This window comes from Galleria mellonella, unplaced genomic scaffold, assembly GCF_026898425.1.
Source record: "Galleria mellonella isolate WM207_F2 unplaced genomic scaffold, CSIRO_AGI_GalMel_v1 utg21, whole genome shotgun sequence".
NCBI lineage: Eukaryota > Metazoa > Arthropoda > Insecta > Lepidoptera > Pyralidae > Galleria > Galleria mellonella.
This window is the reverse complement of record NW_026442037.1, coordinates 200867-221808: the sequence shown is the minus strand read 5'-3', so window position 1 is coordinate 221808 and position 20942 is coordinate 200867. Positions and strand designations below refer to the sequence as shown.

At 32.5% G+C, this 20942-nt stretch overlaps 1 protein-coding gene across 1 annotated transcript in view; it reads left to right on the top strand.

Moving 5' to 3' along the window:
• LOC113513068 (uncharacterized) overlaps positions 1-20942 on the top strand; it is a 230629-nt gene that overhangs the window by 134988 nt on the left and 74699 nt on the right. Inside the window, exons 3-4 of the mRNA XM_052894337.1 lie at positions 1596-2018; positions 6862-7018. Of these exons, the coding sequence (XP_052750297.1) occupies positions 1867-2018; positions 6862-7018 (309 nt within the window). The 5' untranslated portion in view covers positions 1596-1866. The remainder of the gene's footprint in view (positions 1-1595; positions 2019-6861; positions 7019-20942) is intronic.

The following is a 20942-nucleotide window of genomic DNA, read 5'->3' as shown; positions in this document are numbered from 1 at the left end:
TATTTTTCATCGTCGCTTTCATGTCAGCAGAGCTCGGACTATAAAAAAATGTGGTTGCAGATTCTACAAAAACTTATGACTGAGTGTTTTTTTAGTTCATGAATAATTATTTTGTTTGTTTAGTTTATATATTATTAGTTTATTGTTGTTACTTGTTTAAGACGTATAAAAAACATAAAATATTAACAATAGAGACCGCCTTAAACAAACGTAAATTGAATGAATGATTGAATGAGTATACTTTATTTCCATTATTCAATATAGGAAATAAGCAAGACAATTTACACACACAACGATACAATTGTATAAGTACAGTAAGGCGGTCTTATTGCTAAAAGTAATCTTTTCAAGACAACCTTAATGTTGATTTTGTAAGTTTTGTAAAAGAACTAATTTAAAAGTTCTCTTAATGACAAGCTTGTATGAATAAATATATATATATATATATATCTGACTTTCGACGTGGCAAAACAAAGTATTTTAAAAAGTATTCTAAAATTAAAATACTAAAATTTGATAAAATGTCTATGAGACCAATTTGTAAGCATATCCTTTCGGATAAAAGAATTTTCCAAATCGGTTTACAAGTGACGGAGTTATGACGTAACAAACAATGCAACCGAATGGAGAACCTACTTCTTTTTGAAGTTACTTAAACAATCTGTGTGAGTCAAGCATTTGACGTTGTATAATTTCTGCTTATCCAATGGGGTTTAGGTGTGAAATACATATAAAATATAAATATAAAGTATTATTTACACTTAAGATTTGAGATCGTAACCCAGCGGTGTATTGCCCGGACTTATATACCCCAAAAGTAGAGAGTTCGATCCGGGCGGCATCTAGAACTTCGTACGCCAATTTAATTACTAAATCTGACTAACTCTCCGGTGATTGGGGACATCGCTAAAAACGAAATTTATCTAGGTAACGATAATGGACTAACCTCTAGCGTGGCAATCAAGCTATTAGTAGTTATGTCACAGTTAGATTGATTTTAGGGTTCCCCACTTCAAGAGGAAAACCAGAACTCTTGTTGGATCATTTTATTGTTAATTTTTTTGTCCGTCTGTCAAAACCCTTTTTCTCAGGAACGCGTGAAGGTATCAAGCTGAAATTAGTATCAAATACTCAAGTTTACAATCTCTAGAAGATGTGAAAATATTAAACTTCTATGTCAACGCAATAAAAAATATATTTTAATTTAAAGTTAGCAAGAAGTAATGTCATACAACACAAGTAATAAGAAAAATCTGAAATCATAAATTAGTAGTTATCATACAAAAAAAAAATCTCGCATATTTTGCAAAATATGTTTTTTCTAATTAAAATTTGTACGGAGCACTTGGTGCAAGAGTCCATTTCGCACTTGGCCGTTTTTTCTTAACAAATATTCCATTTCAGTCACGTTACTAGTTAAAATTGAAAAAGAATTGAAAAACGGTCCAATATCTAACAATGCTCGTGTTGACATTGTGTTTTGAAACCGGTCCAAAATGTTGCCGGAACCCAACGCCTAATTACCTCACCTTACCTAATCCTACACTTCATCACCACTACAATATATCAACTAATCTCGTCTATTTCTTTTTCAGCGTTCTAAATACGGCGGCGACCGCGCAAAACCACATTAAACCGTGAAAAACATCAGTCGAGGCAAGATGGCGTCGACGTTTTCGCGCCAAAACCTGCGTCACCGACGCTGGCGCCACCACCCGGCGGCCAGTCATAACTTCCGCTGTTTGAATCATCGGGACCGTTCGAAATAGTCACTTGTGATTTAACTGTGACACTGCCGTGTCGTGATGTGATATAGTATTGTTTTTGTTTTGTGTTTGTGTTTGTGTTGTGTAGTTTTAAGTGACGATGTCGGAGGAAAGATCGCGGCGGCTGTCGCAGATCTTTGACCCTCTCTCGAGGTTCACGGATCATAGTGGGGCTGGCCATTCTGCAAGTACCCCCAGCAGTCCTCGGCTATTGCCAAGGAGGGGGAGAGAGCCGCCGCCACCGCCACCTAGGTGAGAAAAATTGATTTAGCTATCTAGTAGATTTTTTATGAATAAGTATCAGTGTTATATACATATAATACAGTGCTATTTACTCTTAAACTAATTGGTGTTTGTTCTATGGTTACTAGATAATTGATAGATATACTTATATACTAATATATACTTCAAAAAGAGAATAAAGAGGTTTCTTTAGGGTCGCGCATGTAATACCCTTAGTATTGTAGGCGTTCATAAGCTACGGTAACCACTTACAGGTGGTACTTACTTATCAGGTGGGCCGTATGCTTGATTGCCACCTCAGTGATATAAAAAAAAAACATGGAGTGATGATCTCAAATGCATTGCAGGGAGTCAGTGGAGCAGGTGGTTCAGGATCGATCTTTATGGCAGTCTATGGGGGAAACCTATGTTCAGCAGTGGACGGATAATGGCTGAGATGATGTTGATGATGATATATAGAAAATACCAAACCTATACAAATATACCTATTTATGAATACAAATGATGGTATTATGGACTGTACCAGTGAGGGATGATAGGTGAGGATGAACTGAAACATTTGGGTCTTTTGTGGCCCTGTACCAAGAATTAGCCACGACTGTTTTTTTTTTTTTTAGAGAACGTGAAAGTAGTTCTGACAGAATTATGTTGCTAACAACGGGGACTAACGACTCTGTTGCTAGCCTCCCTCCCCCTTTAGATATCCAGAACTATGCATGCCCATACGCTGAGTAATGTACTAATTACTTTGAGATTAGATAATTCGACCTTTGTTCTATTGTTTTTGCAGTTACCTGATTTTAAATAAAAGAACTATTCTTTTCATATGATTTGTTGTTATCAAATATCTGTCAGTTTACATTTTTTTTTAATGGGTGATAATGGAATAACGTGACCCTAAGAATGACGTAACCTGCGCTAACGGTATTTGCTGGCGAGGCACCAGTGAGGAATAATTGGTGAGGATGAAAGGGCAGGTCAGTTAGCCCACCGTAATGAATACACTTGGTATTCAGCACGATGGTTTCCAGGGGGGACTACGTGGAGGTCGGCCTGATAGGGTATATTTCTAGCAATGGGACTGATAGTCCGCATTATTAACAATCTCTTTCCCCCTTGTCAGTGTACATTAGCTAGCAGTATAATCTGTGCCGGTAGACATAAACAATAACGGTGTTTTTTAAATTATTGATTTGCTTAATTCATAGACAACACCTACGCGAGGATAATTAATGGATTATTAATCTATGGACGACTTAATAGTTTTAATATGCAATTAATGAATCAAAGTTCAACGGTTTGTCAGGATTGCTATCTACTTTTTTATAAAGTAAAAAAGCCTTTTGCAATTGGGCGTAGTTGGAGTTTGTAATGAAATTAAAATAAATTTTAATTTAGAATTCTGATTGAGATTACAGACTAAAATTAAAAGTAAATTATGTTATCTGAAGAAAAATTACAGTAGATTCTATAAACTTAGTAATTTCACATTTTATATTTTATTTAGAATCTTCTTTTTAGACATACACACATATACATGCATGTCTATAAATATATATTATTAATATATCAGCCATTAACTGTCCACTACTGAACTTAACTTCCCCATAAGAAGAGTTTTGCCAGTATATATGACTATGCTGTCACAGATATTATTTTTTACAGATCTATTTCTTTTAACGCGCCACCTACCTACTTATGCTTTAATTCCTTCTACCCAAAGGTTGTCTGGAAGAGATTGCTTAGCAATAAGACCGCCTTTTATACTACACTATACGTATTGAAAATTGTTCAACAAATCCTGTTATGTTGGTGCAATAAAGTGTTAAATAAATAAATAAATATTTCTCATGACTGGCAGGCGTGTTAACAACCGCAGTTAGGCTTTGGTGATGTTTTAAGAGGGACGCTGCTGCTCATCCCTCGATCATTAAGTTCCCTTAGGCGATTCTTACGACACCCACGGGAAAGTAAGGGGTGGCTCATTCTATGCTGGGACCACAGTGCGTAATATATGCGTATGTATAATTAATTTTGTTGTAAGTTTTAAATATTCTCAGTGCTGTGTTTGACATCTCTGTGGTGTTTTAAAGTAATAAATGTCTTTAGATAGATCTAAAACTTATTTTTAAATATTATTTTAAATGGACTCGCAGATAATTTACAAAGTAAATCAGCTGTTTTACTGACTTCAAAAAAAGGAGTAAATTCTCAATTCTAATGTATATAGTTTATGTTTATTACCTTAGAAACTTTGTATTTGATTTGAAAGGATGTACTTTCAGATTAGTCCCATAAAAATTTCATTAGTAGCTTGCTTTTAAATAAAAATATCAGGTTCTGTCACGATTGAAGTTTGTCTTTTTTTTCGTGTAACAAAATCAACTTACGTTACCAAAGCAGCTAACAATCGGCCATTGCACTGTTGACTAAATTATGGTTATTACAGCAATGCCCATTCCCATTATCTACACCAATCCATAGATTCGTTCCGACAGAATTAATTATTGAAAATTAATAACGCCTCATTTGTCTGCTGGATTAATCCGAATATTCTGCGGTGGAACGGTAAATCCTTTCTGGCTTTAATAGTGGCCGAAATAATGTACATTAAAATTAATGAACTCACAGCATAATAATATTTATGGCAAACGATACTATGGTTTGTCGGTGCATGTATTTCGCAATGAAAATTATTTAGCATTCATTTGGAACATTCGTAATAATTATGTTCGAATAATTAATAATCGGATTACAAAATTTGTTAGAGTTGAAATCATTTTAATTAACAACTGAATCCTATATGGTTTGCTATCAATCCCGTCCAGCTTCGTACGTGTTTCGTACAGGTACATAGAATTTTTTAAAATAATATATATTCTAAGATACTCGTTGATAATGTAGTTTTCTATGAGTGAGAGAATGTTTAAAATCGGTTAAGTGGTTTTTGACATTATTCATTTCAAACAAACAATCAAATTTTCCGTCTTAATTATATTAGTATAGACAAATGTACACCGATTTCCATATAAAACACAGCCATACAAACCCAGCTGCTTTCCATGCTTCTCAACAGATACACGAGTGGGACAGTGGTACCCATAAAGACTACTTTTGTTCAAAGTCTCTCTCTCTGTTAATGGTAATTACCTCTAAAGAGAAAGACAAATTAAACTTCATATGATGATTAATATCCGAATGAAGTTAATTAGAAGTTTCATGATTTTTATAATCATGAAACAAGGAGATAAGATTACATGTAGTCTACTTACTTAGTTGAAAAAAAATACATTCGGCCTTATTTTTTTTAAATATAATAATAATATATAAGTAAGTGAATTTTTCAACATGTATTTTTTTTCTTATTAATGTAGTTTAAAATAAATCACTAACTGAGCTCCATTCAAAGTCTGACTTTTACTCAAGAGTCTGTCTGCAGATTAGAAATACGAGTAATATGAATAACTCCTCAGTGGAGATCTTATAGAACGGATCGTTTAACTAACAGAGAGACATTTCAAGACGTTGAGATTAAATTAATCATTACAGTGATATGGAATTTAAATTGGAAGTAGTTTAAAATGTTGTTTCAGAATAAGTTAATTTTCCTTCGTTAAAAATTACGACTTCAGTCGTGACTAAATTATAGTAATCTCATTATTCTTGTTCTATTCTTATTTTAAAATGAAAAGTCAGACTTAAAATATTTTAAATTTAGAATGTGGAATGGTATATGTACATTTTTATTCGGCAACAAGCAAGGCTTTGCTCTTCAAAGAATAATTACGAATTCAATCGTGACATAATTAACATGAGACCAACCTAGGAGCAAATCTTATTGATCTTTTTATGCAACTTAGAATGGAAAGCAAGCTGACGGCCCACCTGATAGAAAGTGGTAACCATCACCTATAGACATGTGCTGTACCATGGACATAACAGAGTACATTGTTTCACCCATGATACCCCGTGCGTTGTCATTCCTGAGGACTCAGGTGTTATTTCTCTATACCCTGTAAATTCACTGCCATATCCCATCTTTCCAACCGAAACAAAAGTATGCAAACACAACTGCTTCACGGTAGAAACACGAATGGGACAGATGTGTCAAAGCAAACGACTTTTTTACGAAGTCTCCCTCTGGTAGATTTCAAAAATAATCATTTATCTCAGTTAAGAATTAGCGATGTACTCGCGGAATACACCCAAAAATATAGACGAACTTATTACCTTTATCTTTTGAAAGTCGCTTTAAAATTTAGCACAATACAGAGATTTATTTCTCAGTTGACTTGCGATAAGTCCATACAAACTTGAATAGGACTTAGGTCGAACGACTCTAACTTCAATGTCATTTAATGCTTTATTTTTCGAAAATAAGGTGACAGTTAATTCTACCTGTCACCATTCATGTTCATGTTACTTTTAGCGATATCTCTTAGTTGTTTCTTTGATTAATAAGTTCTAGATAGAATGTCTCTATACAAACGTTTTATCGAAAACAACTCTTTTTATTTTTATGTAACAGAATTTTTATCACAGACGTCATACTGTTGCACGATTTGTCAGCGAGTGCATAAATAGAGATATCAAAATATTATTTTTATTACTTGCAACACAGAAGAAAATGGCTTTACAAAATAAAACTATACGTTATTCATTCATTCATACATCAGCCAACCTTCGACTGACTGACGCATTGACTGATGGATTGTTGGGACGTTTTTTGTCACTGGAGTCTCCATCTAGAATATAGCTATTTGATTTAACGTAATGTATGTAACTAACTTGCTTAAGTAACGAGATTAAATTACCATTTTTCTAACTTTAATCTTGATTTTATTTTTACTAGGCCCATTGCCCATCCATCGCGACTTGATCCTTTGGAATACGGGTTAGCAACAGCCGAAGCATCCGTGAACTGGCAAGAGCGGTGTCTGGAGCTACAATTGGAGTTGCATAGGAGTCGCCACCAGGCCACCCGGGTCAGGGATATGTTGAGAGATAAGGTAAGTGAAATAATCCTTATGAAAGGTCTTTGTTAGTGTTCTAACTATATTTTGCTTTATTTTAAATATTTTAAAATTTATAAATAAAAGACATATATAGATAGTTTGAAAAGGAATGGTTTTTATTTTTTATTAAATTCAAATTATTATAACAAAAAGAGTTTTTATGTGTTATTAGATCTTTTAGTTTGTCTTATAAGTTTTGCCTTTTTTTTTAAAGGTACTACTAATATAATAAAATTATGACTAGTCTAATATAATTATTATTATTTATTCTTTATTGCACAGTACAAATTTCGAGCTTAATGTCATATTGCATTCTCTACCAGCTAACCATAAGGTAAAAACAGCGTATGAAGGGGCAGAAGTGGTGGTATGTTTTAGTGCCATAAAGAATATATATATATATATATATATATATATATATATATATATTTATATACAACTTATAATGGCAAACAAGCTGACGGCCCACTTGATGAAAAGTGGTAACCGTCGCCTATAGACATAAGCAGTACCATGGACATAACAGAGTATACTGTTTCGCCCATGATACCTCCCATGCGTTGCCATTCGTGAGGACTCAGGTGTTATTCCTCCGTACCCAGTAAATTCACGCCATATCCCACCCTTCAAACCGAAACACAGCCATGCAAACACAACTGCTTCACGGTTGAAACACGAATGGGACAGAGGTACCCAAGTAATCGACTTTTGTACAAAGTTTCCCTCTGATAAATATGGACTTTGTATATGGACATTCGCAAGGTCACACCTAAACAAACACCTAGTTCAATAAAATGGTTATCACTCCATCTTAAACTAGAAATAATATTTTGAAAATTTACCCTGGGTTTAAATATTGCACTTGAAAAGAGTTTAGGTATCCAAAATACATAAGAGGTTGCCTGTATTTTTACGACTTTATTTGTATAATTGGCATAGCTTGGCGTGTAGCGGTGGACTACCAGTCACAGGGGAGCTTGGCTCGGCATTGACTGACTAGTGGCGACATCTCGTGTCGTGATTTGACGTTACAATATTATAAATGCGGAAGTTTGTAAGAATAGATCGATGAAAAACTACTGAACCGATTTGAATTAAATTTGGTATTGGATAGGTTATATTCTAACTTAGCATATGGGATATTTCACGTACTTATTTATGCGCGCGACGCCGCATGATTCAGTTAGTAAATTATAAAAACGGGTGCATTCATATATCATTAATGGAACCATAACTGATCGCAGCACCGAGGACCATCTGAACCAACCGAAAGTTAGCCACGGTGTGTGCCTCGTCATCTGTTCTTTATAGCCCTGATAGTGTAGGAGCCTAGGTGCAATAATATTTTTTTTGGTACTACTTGAATGGCAAACAGTGACGACCCACCTGATGGGAATTTTCACCTACAGATATAAACAGCATCTTGTTGGATTCCGTGGTAGCCTACATTTGTTACTATTCCTGAAGTCTTTCAAACAGATATACAGTCATGTGAGTACACACAATAATACCACACATTTTACATTACATTAATAGGCTTCAAACGGCACATTTTGTGTTCTAAAAAGAGCAAATATTCAAGGATGCGATTCAAAACATACAAATCCCAGTAAATTGAACATTAATTCTCTGATTGCTCAGCAGCCAGATATTTTTTTATAATATTATAGATATACATATTTAATGACAAAATGGATATATTTTTAAAATGTTGTACAAAATTTGTAAGTTCGTAAAATAAATCTATGGCTCACTACACGTTTTGGTCGACTGTAAGTGTGGTGAGTAATTTTCAAATAAATAAGTAAATAAATAAACTGTTTTAAAAAAAAGAAGTTGATCGTAATCTAAACGTAACATAAACCTGGAAGTCTGGTTTATCACTCTTACAATTAAGCTATCAGTTCCTTACATGTTCTTGTCGAATTCTTATTTTATTAGTCACTAAGCGAGTAAATGATTGAAAGCTAGTTTCCTTTCCGTTATTTTACTTAATCTTTTTATGGATTATTTATTGTTATTAATAGTATGAATTCTTGCCATATAGATTGTTATAGTATTAATTCAATATTGAATGAATAATAACGTATAAATAAAAAAAAAAAAGTTTATTCTCAAAGAGAGAATGCAGCAAAACAACAAAAGCTTCAAATTGGGGAAACCACCGAAAAATATCACATACAAGCAGCTACATCTTTCTGAGAAAACGTTCCCCTAATCGTCTAATCAATAACACTTATTTTGTCGGGCATTAGAGACCCAGTCCCCAGGCCTATGGGATTTAATTTCGCGTGACATTATTCACGTCTGCGTAAGTTTTTGTGTTCAACGGAATATCGCGCGCCTCGAAAAGAGTTTATGATAGATGGCTGATACATTTTTCATTACTTCCCTGTGAATGTGATCTAAAAGTTGTTTGGAAAGGCCAACTGGGGTTAATAGCAGTTATACCCAGTTTATATCTTTAATAAAACCTATGATAAAACTGTTTAGAGTAAAAGATAAGGTATACCAAAATCGGAAGAGATTAAAGCAAGAGGACTTATTTAATTTGATATTTGACCTCATTTGATATGAGGTCGCACGTTCCTCAGACTTTTATTTTACAGAGACTAGCTTTTACCGGCCATTTCGTCCTCTAAACTGGCATAATTACTGACCAGGATAAAAAGTAGCCTATACCTTTCTTTATTATATGTGTGTATTATATAATAATATGTTGCCTAATAAGTTATCAAGCAGGTCATATACTTAATAGCGATCATAGGATCAATATATTAAAAATAAATCATTGTAACAATGGATAGATGGATCGATGCATTGATGTTTTTATTCTTTCACAGAATAACTACTGAACGGATTTGAAGGAAATTTGGTACATGAGTAGGTTATATCATGACTTAACGCATAAAATACTTTATGTACTAATTGACACGGGCGAAACCGCAGGATATAGCTAATATCAAATAATAGGAAATATTTTTTTTATAATATTGAGTTTTCTGTAGAAGATATTTGACTCCCCCCTTATTTCTGAACCGATAGGGCGTATCTAATATCTAATAATATGCCATGGCTTCATGTCCATGATATATCCCATAAAAACCACTGGGCTAGAAGATAAGCTGATAAGGAAGTGAAACAAGAAGTCTCAATTGCACGTCATTCAATTTTTCGGGTTCTATATATCTAAATAGTATGAAGGAACCCTTATGGTACGATTTTATCTGTTTACCCATCCATCCGTTCGTCAGTGTTATTATATCTACGTAACTACGAATTCTGTAGGTCTGAAATTTAAAACAAATTTAAATATTGTAGATCCACTCTTATATCAGAAGAAATAATAAAAAAAAGTCTTTTTTTACTTTTAGGGAGGCTATATAAACTAGAATTATTTTAGTAAGCTGTATGTGAATATTGCAAGAATAATAATAAAATATGATATTTCTAACTTGGATTAGAATTTTTGGATTTTATTATAAAATATAGGGTCATAAAGAAGAATATATTCTAGATAAGAATAATATAATAAGATAAAATAATAATAAGATAGATTGGCATACCTAATTTTACTGTCTCTAAAATATATTCGACACATATTTCTTTCTGAATTCATAATATCGTCATAGTCATAGAATACTGACGGATCTTTATATGTAATCTTTGTCAGATCCGTCAGTATTCTACGACTATGACGATATGTGAGTATCATGAGGAAAAGACACCATAAAAAAAACCTTTTTTTGCATTGTTTTTGAATCTTATATTTTTTGACATTAAAATTCAAAATTTTAGTGATCATATTAATTACCTGTTAGTGTCTGTTACATATTTTATATAAAAAAATGTCATGTCACCGTGTTTGTGGTCAAACTTCTTGGAAACGGCTCGAATAATTTTTATACAATTTTTATGTATATTTCTTAGGTATGAAAATAGGTCATTTTGGCATTTGAACAATTAATTTTGATAATTGAACTTTAGATTAGAGCGTCCTTCAAATTTTTACTAAGGATCCCGTGAACTTATGGTCGTGAGTGGTGGTAACTTTTAATTAACTAAAGGAAATTTCTCTAAACGTCGTTTGGGACAATTTGTAAAGTTTTAACGATTGTCAACACTGAGGGTTCAGTCAATTTGCGTCCGACTGCTGATCGATTCGCTCGTGAAAGTTTTTATTAGGTCTATTTTTAGCTTAATTGGTACCTAAATGTGGTCACTTTTTTTTATTAAAATTTTTTATGACAATTCATACTTACTGTGTAAAATCCTTACTTATTTATTTTAATGTTTTTCTTTTTATATTAACGACTTACCTTAGCTTCGTACAGTATTTTTTTAAATAAAATACAGTCTATGTCACTCGTTGATAACATAGCTTTCTATGATGAAAGAACTGTTTTACAATTGGTCATATATTTTTGAGTATATACATTACGATCAAAAACGAATTTTCTTTTTATATATTAGTTCAGAACATTGAAGTCACAGAAAGTAAAAAATATACAATATTTTATGAAAACCTGAAATAGAAACCAATACCAAGCGTCGCTTTCTGTGTACGGTCCTCATCATATAGTGACAAAAGGTGCCTAGTATAATAAATTGTATAAGTAATAGTTGAAAAATTAGATTAGTCAACAAATAAATAAAAAAAAAAATCTTGAAAATTTCGATGCATGAATGTCGTCACGAGCATACATACTACTTTTTGGATAAAAAGAAGGGTGAAGAACAAACCTGGTTCACGTAGTCCCCGCGTGTATATATGTAGGTCTTTTATAAGCGTTCTTGTTTTATCTTCAAATTATACAACACTTTTGTTGATTCGCTTAAGTGTCACTGTATGCTGCGCGGAGATCGCGGCTGATTGAATAATATACAGAGATTTATTTGTGATCTTAGCGGAACTTGATCAGCTCGACGCACAGTTGGATTACAGACTAATTTTGTCCATCTACCGTCAATGTGATCCCAGATTTAATAGGGAATATGGATAGGTAAGGTAGAAGGATATTGTGTTCGGAAATGTTTAATGCATATACAAATGATGAGATTATATTAACTACTCTAATCATTTTTTTTTGTAAATGCAAGTAACTCAGGACCGTTTCTTATGGCAGTCTTTTAAAGTGGCCTATGTTCAGAAGAACAGATAATGATGAGGAATTTTTCTTATATTATCTTCTTTATGGTGTGTATCGTCGTATCGTCGTAATCGTGTATTTTTTAGTAGGTAAGTATGTTATCTCCCGCTCCATTTCTGTGTATATCTTATATACTTATCAATCAGGCTTGTGCTCGCGTCCCAGTCACTCATGACTAAGGATCACGAATTGATTCCGAAACTAGTCGAACTTTTTCGATCTAATTATACGTAAGTTAAATCGATAGTTATTACATTAAAATATATTTACATTAATATATTAATTCCCATATTCTTCTATAGGATATATATATATATATATATATATATATATATATATATATATATATATATATATATATATATTTAATTTATATCTTAATACACTGCAAAAGTGAAGTAATTAAATCAAAAACTAAAAGCAGCTGTATTTTTGTTGAAAAGGAACCGCATAGAAGTAGACGGCGGCAGTTAGTCACTGTACGGAACACTACCGTGTAATAAGTTAAAACATTGTTCGTACTGAAATCCAAGCTTTGTTCCGACTGCATGAGATTTATAGTAATATATTAGAAACGGTATGGTTTGTGCCCTTGGAAGTAATCCGCGAATATTCAGTAAATAATTTTAAAAGGAGGTTCTCAAATCGGTTGTAATTTTTTTATGTTTATTACCTCATAACTGTGTCAATTATATTTTGACAATTTTTTTTTATATGAATAGATATATATACTCGATAATATTTGGTTCCATACAAATTATAACAAAATCGGTACATTAATTGAAATATTAAATGAAAATAACTGGTTTTGTCACAGTTGAAGTCGGTTTTTCTGTAGAACGCCAATTTAAATTAATTTCATTCTTTAAACCTCCATTTTTGACCTTTATATATATATATATATATTGATGGGCAAATAAAAGGAGTACAAAATGGCAAATTTAAAGTTCAAATTATTTCGAATGAATGATATTTCCAAAGATTATTTGAGGAATTTCTATTTTAAAGTCAAAACACGATATTTTTACATTTTAAAACACAGTAGTGGGCGCATTGCTTATCGTTAATGAGGTTTTAGGTTCGATTCCTGATCACGCCAATTTAGGGAAACGAATTTTCTGAATTGATTTAGGTCTGGGTGACTCTGACTTGTGCTCCGAGATATTCATAACCTTAGGGTCTATCATGAAATGTTTTGCGAAATTTTGGGCTCGAACAAAACACAAATTTAATGCTTAAATTACATACTACGTACTGTTTGGTATTATTAAAAATGTCAAAGTATCGTTCCAAATCGGATTGTTGACGAGTTGTTAAGCTGCATTTATTACATCTCGATATAAACAATTATATTTTGACATTTTTTTTCATATGAATAGATATATATACAGATTATATTTGATTCCATTAAATCATAAAAATAAGTAATATGTTTAATTATTAAATTTTAAAATAACTGATTCTGTACACATATGGAATCAGTTTTTCTCATATAGAACGACAACTTAGAAACCGTCATTTCATATCTTTCCATATCCTCCGTTTATTGTATTATCCGATCAGTTAATATATCCCGGTCACGTGGATGCAGTCTTCTAATTGTAAATTAATGAAATTTGATGTGTAGATTTTTTAATGCAACAAATGGTAAACGTGAAAGATTGGAAATTATTTTCTATACACATGAATAGATATGTACATAAAGATTATGTTCGAGGATTTTCATGGTTTGCCATTAAAGTCAAAACACGATAGTTTTGCATTTTTTATTGCACAGTGGTAAATCGAAACATAGCCTTGCAAACACTGTTTCTCCGAGAGGAAAGGTATAGTTAATAATGGGATTAGACGCCCCATTGCTAACAATATATCTTATTAGGTCGACCTCCACGCGGTTTTTCTGAAAACCACTTCATTGTTTTTTTTTATACAACTCAGAATGAAACAAGCTGACGGCCCACCTGATGGAAATGTACATGTACATACATGTACCATGGACATAACAGAGTATACTGTTTCGCCCATGATACCCCCCATGCGTTGCCATTCCTGAGGCCACACACAGCCATGCAAACACAACTGCTTCACGGTTGTTTTTTTATGAATTCATCACTATGGGCCAACTGACCTGCTTTCATTTTCGTCTATCATCCCTCAATGGTGCCCCGCCAGTGTATAGTGCAAGCGCGATTACTATTCCATCATTATCTATAAAAAAAAAACACTGTTTCTCCTTCTTTTGATTGAGCATAAGGAGTAAATTTCTGAAAAAGAAAATTATATTGTTTGAGTGCTTGATTACGTATTCTCTGTACACGTTACCCAATTCACTGCTATAGGTTTTACAATTCGTACTATGCAACGTGTTTTGTGCTATGCACGTGTAACATAGAGTAGTGGGAAACAGATACATTTTTAGAAAAAAAATGTGGTCCCGGCATAGAGTGAACCATCTAACCCTAACCTGTGTATGTCGTAACAGGCGACTAAGGGAATTTAATGGTCGAGGGATGGGCAGCAGCGTCCCTCTTAAAACATTATCAAAGTCTAACTGCGGTTGCCAACCCGTTTGCAAAGCGAGGAAACTACTGGTGAAACTTCCTGTATGGGAGAGGCCTATATTGTGCGTTGAACAATTAAGGGCTGATTTATTTATATAATGAATGATAATGTACCTTTTTGAGCAAATGGCCTTAGAAACAAAATTTTATATATTTTTTTTGAAGTATAATTGAAAAGATTATTATTATATTGTTGTATTTATCTAGTTAATTGCCAAGTATTTAATCATTAATAAAAACGTTTACTTTTTTCATTATTTATAATATTGCATAGTAGAGAGATCTTAAATATATAAAAATAATACGCAGTAGATACATAGGCGGACTTGTTCTAGGTAGAGATTTGTGTCAACCGCTTGCAAATATTCAAAAGTTTGGACTAAACTCTGTGTATGTATGCACAACCTATGCAGAAACTTAAAACTAATAATTATTAATTTTATATTCATTTATATCTATTAAAATAAGTACTATTATTTGAAAGCATTTAAGTTACAAATCTTATCATTATTTTAGGGATTTATTATCCACAGTTGTACATAGTCTAACTATGGATTAGCTATTAACCCCTCAAGCTATTGTAATTGGCAGTTCTAGACAATTAGCTAAACTTAATGTTAACACAATGGCACCAATCACATTTAACAATTTAGTTATAAAATTAAATACTTGTGTTAAAGATCTTGGCCTTTACATAGACTCATCACTCAGTTGGTCACATCAAGTTGCGGAGGTAAGTTTTGTTGCTACGCTATCCTTATATCGCTTTAAAAACTTTTTGCCTATCGCTACAAAAATTAATCTTGTTCACGCACTTATTATTCCGATTATTGATTATGATGTGTGTTATCCAGATCTTAATGAAGATCTTCTCGATAAGCTGGACCGTCTCCTCAACCAAGCCATACGCTTTATCTTCAACCTCCGCAAATTCGATCACATTTCTTTATATCGGTCTCAGCTCAAATGGCTTTCCATTCGTCAACGCAGAAACGTTAGAACTCTTTGTACCCTCTACACTCTTCTTCGAAACCCCCAGTCTCCTAACTACAAGGAGTAAATTCCATTATCTTTTTGAAACTCACGAACGTAACCTTCGTTCCAATAATACTCTCCAATTATCTTTCCCCTCTCACCGTACTGGTTACGCTTCAAACTCTTTTCTCCTACATTCTTCACGACTTGGAACGCGCTTCCTGATGCCATTAAGAGACTACCGACTAAACCATCTTTCAAAAAAAGCGTTAACGCACACTTTTTATTTTTATCCGAGCAGTAAGTACTTTATATTATTCTCAATTTCGTGTATAATATAGTATATGTCATATATGTGTAAGTATATTTGTTATTTATATATATTTATTCGTTTATATATGTAATTTTAGTATGTATGTATATCAATAATTAGTAGTACCGCATTCGAGTATTCTGACACTTCCCTATGGTTGACTGGGAGAGAATGCTTTTAGCATTAAGTCCGCCATGTACACATATTTGTACTAATGAATAAATAAATAAATAAATAGTCCAAAGAGACAAAATTTCCTGATGATTGGTTTTGAGCCACGTGCATCAATTGACTCCTTGCATACTAAAAAAATACAAGCAAATTTAACCACTTTTTTAAATACTGGTTGAAAATTAGCGGAAAGTGTTGGAAGATTGTAACAATCGTTAATAAATCCACTCGAAACGTGTTGCCACTTTAAAGATTAAATTTTATCACTAGTGTCAAAAAGTTGTACTTGTTTCTTTTTTTTTATGCAACATGCAACTTAAAACGGCAAACAAGCTGATGGCCGACCTGATGGAAGTGTCGCCTAAAGTAGACATAACAGAGCATACTGCGTCGCCTATGATAATTTTTTCATGTGTTACTATTTTTAAGAATCAAGTTGTTATGCCTCTGTACCTTGTGATGTCATTGCTTTCTAACATTTTTCAATTTAAATGTAAACTTCGCCTCTGCCTCCGTTTACTCTGTGCTAATCTCAACGGGGTCATATATCACGCAGTATGGGCGTCTGTAGATCTCAATAAATCAATCCAGCCAGATAGTTGCCGACTGCACGTATATTTTGCTTACAAGATGACCACTCCCATCTCAATACAGATATTGCACGTCATATTGTGAATTACGATCGAGGATGTGGGGTATGGGGACTCATAGAACATTATCTTAATACTGCATTTATTTTATCTATAAAAACGAACCTATTTCAGCTTAATAGGCGTTTCTTTTTCAATATATAATCAATACTTGTTGTTAAAATAGGTCCTGAGCCACGTTTAATAAAATTGAATAAATTTATTTATATTATAAATATATATATATATATATATATATATATATATATATATATATATATATATATATATATATATATATATATATATATATGATATATTACGGATGTTTTTTTATTTAATTACAATACATTAAACGATCCAAAGCGATCCATGCCTATAATTTTTTTTTAATTTATGTTAATTTATAAAAATCTTAATTTAATTTATGTTAATTTATAAAAATCTTAATTATGCACTCACTTGTATTTCTTTCTGACACTACTTTCACTCAAATACAATTTTCCGTAGATAAAACTTTAAGTAGGTTATATCCTGAATTGACACATAGAATACTTCATATTTATTAGTTATATATAACACACGCGGGTAACGCCGCGAGAACCGGCTACTTAAAAAAATTAAGATAAAATTTGCTTAATATTCACTGTTTTTACTCATTGAGAAAAAAAGCAAAATATATGGTACCGATTTAAACTTACATATTTATACTTTAATTAAATAACTACCGGTTTAACTTACGTGTAATTAGATCGAAAAAGCTCTACTAGTTTCGGAATCAATTCGTGACTCTTAGTCATGAGTGACTGTGACGCGAGCATTAACCTGACTGGTAGTTATTCAATTAAAATATAATGTGTGCTTACAAAACTTATCAATAAAATTACTTATTTTCTTTTTTTCCATTTTTTTTTTAAATTTTTTAATAAAAAAAGTTTAATATGTTGAAAGTTGTTCTCTAGTGGATTCATTACAGTACAATTGAGTAATATAACTAGAGAATAAATGTTTAACTTCGACTAACTCCATACTACAATAGTAGGATATGTTATTTCATCTACACTATGAGATCTTGGTTTGATTGCCACACGGGTTAAGTTAGAAAACAAACTTTACTAATTTGGTTACAGTCTGGGTTATTATGGGCTGTGCCTCCGGATGTTTGTATCTGATCTCTCTTATCCACTAAATCTAGCGTGAACTTTAATACTTTATTATTTCTCATATCTTGGAAATAATTGAAGAATTAACGCATACAAATGCAGTCACTAAAATCTGTTATTTTAAGTATTCCACGAACACTCAGGTTGTGGAATGATCTTCCTGTCAAGGCTTTCCCTAGTGTCGTAAAAGACGATTAAAAGAAATTAATGGTCATGGGAGAGGCAGCATCGCCCCTCTTAAAACATCATCAAACCCTAACTGATTTGCCAACCCGCTGCCAAGCGTGGCAATTAATAGCAAAACCACCTATGTTCAACAGTAGATTACCAACATACTCGTACAGTGATGGAAAATAGATAGGAACAAAATAGAGTAAAACAAATCCCAATTTTTTTAACATTATTTTACACTAGATAATTGTAACCAATAATCGACAAGGGAATATATATTTAAATATATATATAAATAAATAAATAAATGTTCCATTGTTTCTACCTACCCTAATGGAGACATATATATATATATATATATATATATATATATATATATATATATATATATATATATATATATATATATATATATATATATATATATATATATATATATATATATATATATATATATATATCAAGTTCAAAAAGTTTATATTTCTGTACCTACATTGTTTAGATTTGCGTCAAGTAAGTATTGCAACGTAATTTCCTTTCAAACAGTTATATTTCCTTTCCAAAATCGTCAATACAAGATATCTACAGATCTACAGATATGCCGCTTACAGTACAATCCATCGACGTATGAATGGCTATGGAAAAAACTCGTCCAATACATAGGCAGCGTAACCGTCCAGCTTGGTGTATCAAATCTCAGCCAATATGGGGGAGATATTGCAAATGGAATAGAGAAGATGCCCGCCGCATCTCACATAACTGACTCGTTTGGAATATTCTGCTGCAACAGGCGCGACGCTCACTGGGACGTGAGTATGTGAAAGTACATTTTGTTTCAAAAAATGGATTTTTATTCTTTACTAGTTTTTCGTCCTGCTATTTGGTATCCGTTGATTTCTAAAGTAGGAAAATCAGTCAATGGTGTATCAAGATGAAATAAGCATCAGATTTTAAGTTAGATCTTCAGAAATAGAACCGTGAGAACAGCGATTCAATATGGTTCAATAGTTTTTGTGTGATCTCGAAATAAATGTACAGACAGACAGAGACAGACAAACAAAATTTCTAAAAATTATTGTTTCGAATCTAATTGCTCTTACATCCCTCCTATATATTTTTTTTTTACTTTTATGAGGATAAGAGGCTTAAAACGTGTCGCTCTACTACTTTGTTCGGCGTCGGTTACCATTTTCTTTCAGGAGGGCCTTAGCTTCTTGTTTGCCATTATAAGTTGCCTAAAACAAATATGAAGTATTAGCAAATACATATCATTTATTGGTGTGTATGTATTCACGATTGAAGCAGCTTTTTTGAAGGGAGGTACACGAGTCATATTAGCCATTAACTGTCCACTGTTGGACATAGGCCACCCATAAGGGGGATATATTTATTTTGATATAAAACCAATCAAAAATACCAGTGGTGTTGTCAGTGAAAGTTGCGGTTTAGACCATTCGTTCGTATGTCTCGAGTGGAAATCGTCGCGGTCGTTTAACAGTGTATGGCTCGAACAATAACTGGAGTGCTTCCGTTTTATGTCGCCGATCGAATCTAAGCCCCTTACTGGGTTCGCTGTGGACATCTTTCTATAGATATTATAAAAACGGCTGTCTTTTTTTACCCCACTGTTAAAAAAAAGTGTAATGTTTCCAGGGTTCATGTTTATATGTGAGTTTACTTATTTCACAATAGCTTCTACATGCTAGTACAGGTTTGCACGTATGAGTTCGTTGTGCACATTTTTCTATGGATATTATGAAAAAAAAAACGTGGTTTTCAAAAAACTATTGTTCAAAAAGTGTAATGTTTTCAGGATTCATGTTTGTATGTATGTTTATTTATTCCATTGTAACTTTTGTATGCCTGTACTAATTTGCGTGTATGAGTTTATTTTTCTTCATTGTATCTCATCTGAATCTTCAAGTATTATTCATATACATACAAGATTATGTTTACGTTTTGCTCTGCAAACGACTTTTGGAAGCTCCCTCTGGTATGATAAGACGTTTCACTCTTATTTTTTTAATAAAATGTTTATAATTAATTAATCTTATTTATATAAATTTTGTAAATCTTTGCAATATTTATATATATAATGTGTTGTCATTCATTCATTCACTGCTTTTTTTAAAGTAATATAATGCCATTATCTGTCTAAAGTTACATCCACAATAGTAATAAACGGTTACAGATAGTAAATAGTATGTACTATCTGTATACGAGTAGATAGATAGATAGCTATAACCGTGATTTGTATGCATAAATAAACTAATATTATAAATATATTTCAATTAATTGTAAAATGTGAAAACTCATTTTCTTGTTTATAATGGTATTAAGATTAATGCTTATAATTTTTTTATACATGCATGATAAGCTTTAATAACATGGATATAGTTATGGCCACCGCCGCTGAACAAATTATTATCAGTAAATTAAGTCACAGGTGGGAGCGATTTATAAATAAAATAATCTGATAATAATATACTGGTTTATTGGTAATATAAGAAATATATAGGTCCAAGGAGCCAGAAATAAAATTTCTTCTATACACAAGCGATTTAACCTTTATATAACTTCAAAACTAATTCTTAGAAATAATTCGTAGGAGCACACACACACTCGATCATTTGTCGTCCATCTTAATCTTTCTCTCCGACGCGTTCCTCTCTTCACTCCACATCAATAATCATTCCTCGTATTCCAATCTATGCATACAACATTCACTTTAAACATACGTTCCATTTCATACCAATCCCACATATATCTCATGACTCAGTTACAA